The following is a 3,865-nucleotide window of genomic DNA, read 5'->3' as shown; positions in this document are numbered from 1 at the left end:
GAGTAATGTGTGTGCAAAGCTGTATGAAAGCTCTGTTATACATAATTTTAGTGTAACTTTATCATTGTTTTTCGCTGTGAAAACGCACGGTCGCGGAGAAAATCAATAGAGAAGAACAGGTGTGAATTTGGACGCACTATGCGTTGTTCGGGCCGTAGGGTTAAAAACAGCTGATTAGATTGCATAGATATACACTGTAGGGAATTTCATTTATTGCCGCTTTGTTTGAAGTAGCATACATTAACTTTTTCTTGACCCCTTTGTGCTCTGATGCAGGTTTGAGGCTGATGGCATCCCGAGATGTGGATTCACAGTATAATATTTGTTCAACATAGACAAATGACTAAAATAAACACATCTAGCGAGTGAAACCAGCTCAAATAAAGTTAAAACAACATCGTTAACATTTTAATGACATGTAGCGAGAACAAAACACATTGTTTGTTCCTCTTCCTTTGATGTGGCAGCACTGTTATTTTGACAAACAGGACATGCATGCAAATTATCTTGGGCCACTCAGAAACAAGATCGACCACTTCATCTGACTCTTGCCATTTTGCTTTGGAATTGATGGAATTGATGGAGAAGGGTGACTGGTTGAGCTGACACAGACAAGATGACAGAGGTGAAGATAGTTAGGCTCATCTTCATCTGTTTTTCACTGCTTCACGGTAAGGAGGAAAGAATTTTGCCTATCTACAACCATAAATTCACAAATCTAGAAATGCAATGGATTAATGTATGTACCATGTAGCTGTTATGAAACATTTTGTTGAACAGTGTATGAGGCCTTACCCTATTCTGTGCAGCATACAAAGAAAGATCTGCCATTGAGCTTGTGCAAATAAATACATTTATTTTTGCTATCTCATAAATTGAGATTCTTTTTTCTTTTTGAACTCAGGTTTTGTCGCAGCATTGAACTGCACCAGCCCAACTCTTGAAGCCTTGTTTGATGGACTTGAAAAGGAAGTATTCTCGAAAAAAACAATGAGACCTGTAAAACATGTTTCAGATACACTGAACGTATCTATTGAAATGACTGTGGAGGGAATTTTAGGAGTGGTGAGTTCAAAAATGTATTCATGCTTGCACAATAACATAATTGTTTTTTAACGACTGTTTGTGAATTTTGTTTGTCATCAAGAATCATGTGTCTCGTTTCTAGAATGAAAAGGCCCAGTCCTTGACATTAATCATATGGCAAGTCCTGGTAAGTTTTCAGAGCACTGACAAAAAAAAAACGTTAAGATATTTTTAAAACACATTTGAAGCATTTCATCTTTAAACGGAGAAAATATCTTTGTTTTATATGCCAGAAATTAAAAACCGATGGTCAAATATGATCTTCACCATGAAAAAAGGGGTCTTTAACATTTTTCAGACCAAGGACCCCTCAGCTAAAGAAGAAACAGAGCAGGGACCCCCGTACAACATATACTGTATAAAACTGAGTTGCATCTGGGCCTACAATAGGCCTGTCTCACAGCAGATATTTTAGCATCATAGTAGAAAACATGCAGGTGTTACTAATATTACTAACGATGGCTCTGCTCTATTCAGCAGTTCCAGGGAACGAGTCGAGCATGCACAATTGCAGGAACCTGAAATTAGATTAGCTAAATGGAATTCAGCCATAATTAATGTCATTAGTTACACCTGTGCTTTTCCTACTGTGACAATTTCAACCTTTGACGATTCTGAAAATATTTGTTAATAGGATCCATATATTGTTTGTTATGGTATTTCCCTGGTATTTGTTGACAGTAATGCAAATATCATATGCCAGACTCATTCTAATTAAAGTATATCAAGTATAAAGTGACACAGTTAAAATGGTTGTTCTGTTTAATGCAGGAGTGGGATATAGCGGGTCTGAGCTGGGATGAGAAGGAATGTGGAACTGCAAGAGTCTCTGTCCCTCGAGAAAAGCTTTGGGTCCCAGACATCATCATCTCAGAGTTGTAAGTTAAAACTATAGCTTGTAAAAATAATAAGAAGAATAAGATAAGATAAGATAAGATAAGATAAGATAAGATACACCTTTATTGATCCCACAATTGAGAAATTCCAGTGTTACAGCAGTCAAGGGAAAAGAGTCAGATTAAAGATTTCAAAATTTAAACTTAAAAAACTTAAAACTTAAAAACTAGGCATGCAAAATAAAGTACAAAAATACAAGAAACGGCTAATAATAATAATAATAATCATAATAATAATAATAATAATGATGAGAAGTGGAAATGAGCAGAGGATTAAAGAGAGCACATCTAGTGCAAGTGATTGTATGTGCAAAAAACAGCAAACAGCTGTGGTGTTTATAAAGTGTCCATAGTGTCCATAAAGTGTCTATGGTGCAGTTTACTGTGAGCAGTAGGACTGTAGTCAACCAAAGAAAAAATTGGTCGACAAAAGTCGCACAAAATCTTCAACTATCTATTAGTCATGGGGAAAAAAAAAATCCTTCACATTATTTTTACTTGTGCAGTGGTGTGTCTGTGTCACTCTGCAGTTACACCTCCAAAACACTAGTCGGCGGTGGAGGACTGTGTTAAGTGCTGTAAAGTTTAGTTCAAATCAAACTTTATTTATATAGTTGATTCAAAACACACATTAAATATGGCTTAATAGAGTGTGCCAGTAAACCCGGAACTCCGTTAGCGCTTTTAGCACTTCTGGTTCTCTTGTCTAAAAGTCAATACGTTTTTTGAACGATTTTGGTAAAATGCCTCAAATAAGGTCTGTGGTTAACAAAAGCTTAAGCGAGTTTCAGGTTTTGTTCTACGACATAAAACACGTCAGTAAATACCCTACTCGTGAATGTTGAAGCTTTTACGTGTCGTAAAAAAGGCGGTTGCTAACAAGTTGCTCAAAACGACTACAAAGATGTCACCATCTCAATGTCCTTTCCCTGGATGTTCACCGGTGTTGGGGGGAGGAGTCTGCACCTGCGGAAATCCACCATCAGCTCTTAGGTTTTCCCTGCGTTGATCTGAAGGTGGTTCCTCAGGCACCAGTCCACAAAGTCCTGGTTCAGTTCTCTGTACTCCCCATCTGTGATGAGGCTGACTATGGCAGAGTCGTCAGAGAACTTCTGCAGATGACAGGTGGGGGTGTCATATGAAAAGTCTGCAGTGTAGAGGGTGAAGACGAATGGTGCCAGCACCGTCCCCTGCGGGGCCCCCGTACTGCAGACAACCAAGTCCGATACACAATCCTGGGTCCTGACATACTGTGGCCAGTCCGTGAGGTAGTCTAGGATCCAGGATGTGAGGTGATTAGCCACCCCTATGCGCTCCAGTTTGTCCCTCAGAAGTGCAGGCTGTTTGGTGTTGAAAGCGCTGGAGAAATCAAAGAACATGATTCTCACAGAGCTTCCAGGCTTCTCCAGGTGAGAAAGAGCTCTATCCAGGAGGAAGATGATGGCGTCGTCCACCCCAATGCCAGGCTGGTAAGCAAACTGCAGCAGGTCCATTGAAGGGCCTACTGCGGGGCAGAGACGAGACAGGACCAGGCGCTCCAGAGTCTTCATGAGATGCGATGTTAATGCCACCAGTCTGAAGCTGCTGAAGTCCTTGGGGTGCGGAGTCTTGGGCACAGGTACCACGCAGGATGTCTTCCTGCGGAGTCTTGGGCACAGGTACCACGCAGGATGTCTTCCACAGTTGTGGTACTCTCCCCAGCCTCAGGCTCAGGTTGAAAATGGTTTCAACTATCCCGCACAGTTGGTCTGCGCAGGACTTCAGGAGCCTGGAGCTGATGCCGTCTGGACCCGCAGCCTTCCTCGTCTTTATCTTCCTCAGCTGATCTCTCACCTGACAAGTAGTGAAGGACAAGCTGGAGCAGAGGGGCTGTGTGCTGGGGG

At 41.1% G+C, this 3,865-nt stretch overlaps 1 protein-coding gene across 1 annotated transcript in view; it reads left to right on the top strand.

The window, feature by feature from the left end:
- Positions 1–456: 456 nt before the first annotated feature.
- Positions 457–3,865, top strand: part of LOC126397189 (5-hydroxytryptamine receptor 3A-like) — a 16,934-nt gene continuing 13,525 nt past the window's right edge. Inside the window, exons 1-4 of the mRNA XM_050055777.1 lie at positions 457–671; positions 905–1,065; positions 1,169–1,213; positions 1,858–1,964. Of these exons, the coding sequence (XP_049911734.1) occupies positions 617–671; positions 905–1,065; positions 1,169–1,213; positions 1,858–1,964 (368 nt within the window). The 5' untranslated portion in view covers positions 457–616. The remainder of the gene's footprint in view (positions 672–904; positions 1,066–1,168; positions 1,214–1,857; positions 1,965–3,865) is intronic.

Source organism: Epinephelus moara, chromosome 10, assembly GCF_006386435.1.
Source record: "Epinephelus moara isolate mb chromosome 10, YSFRI_EMoa_1.0, whole genome shotgun sequence".
In the NCBI taxonomy this organism is placed as follows: Eukaryota; Metazoa; Chordata; class Actinopteri; order Perciformes; family Serranidae; genus Epinephelus; species Epinephelus moara.
Note: the sequence above shows the minus strand (reverse complement) of the source record. Positions and strands in the feature narration are given on the sequence as shown.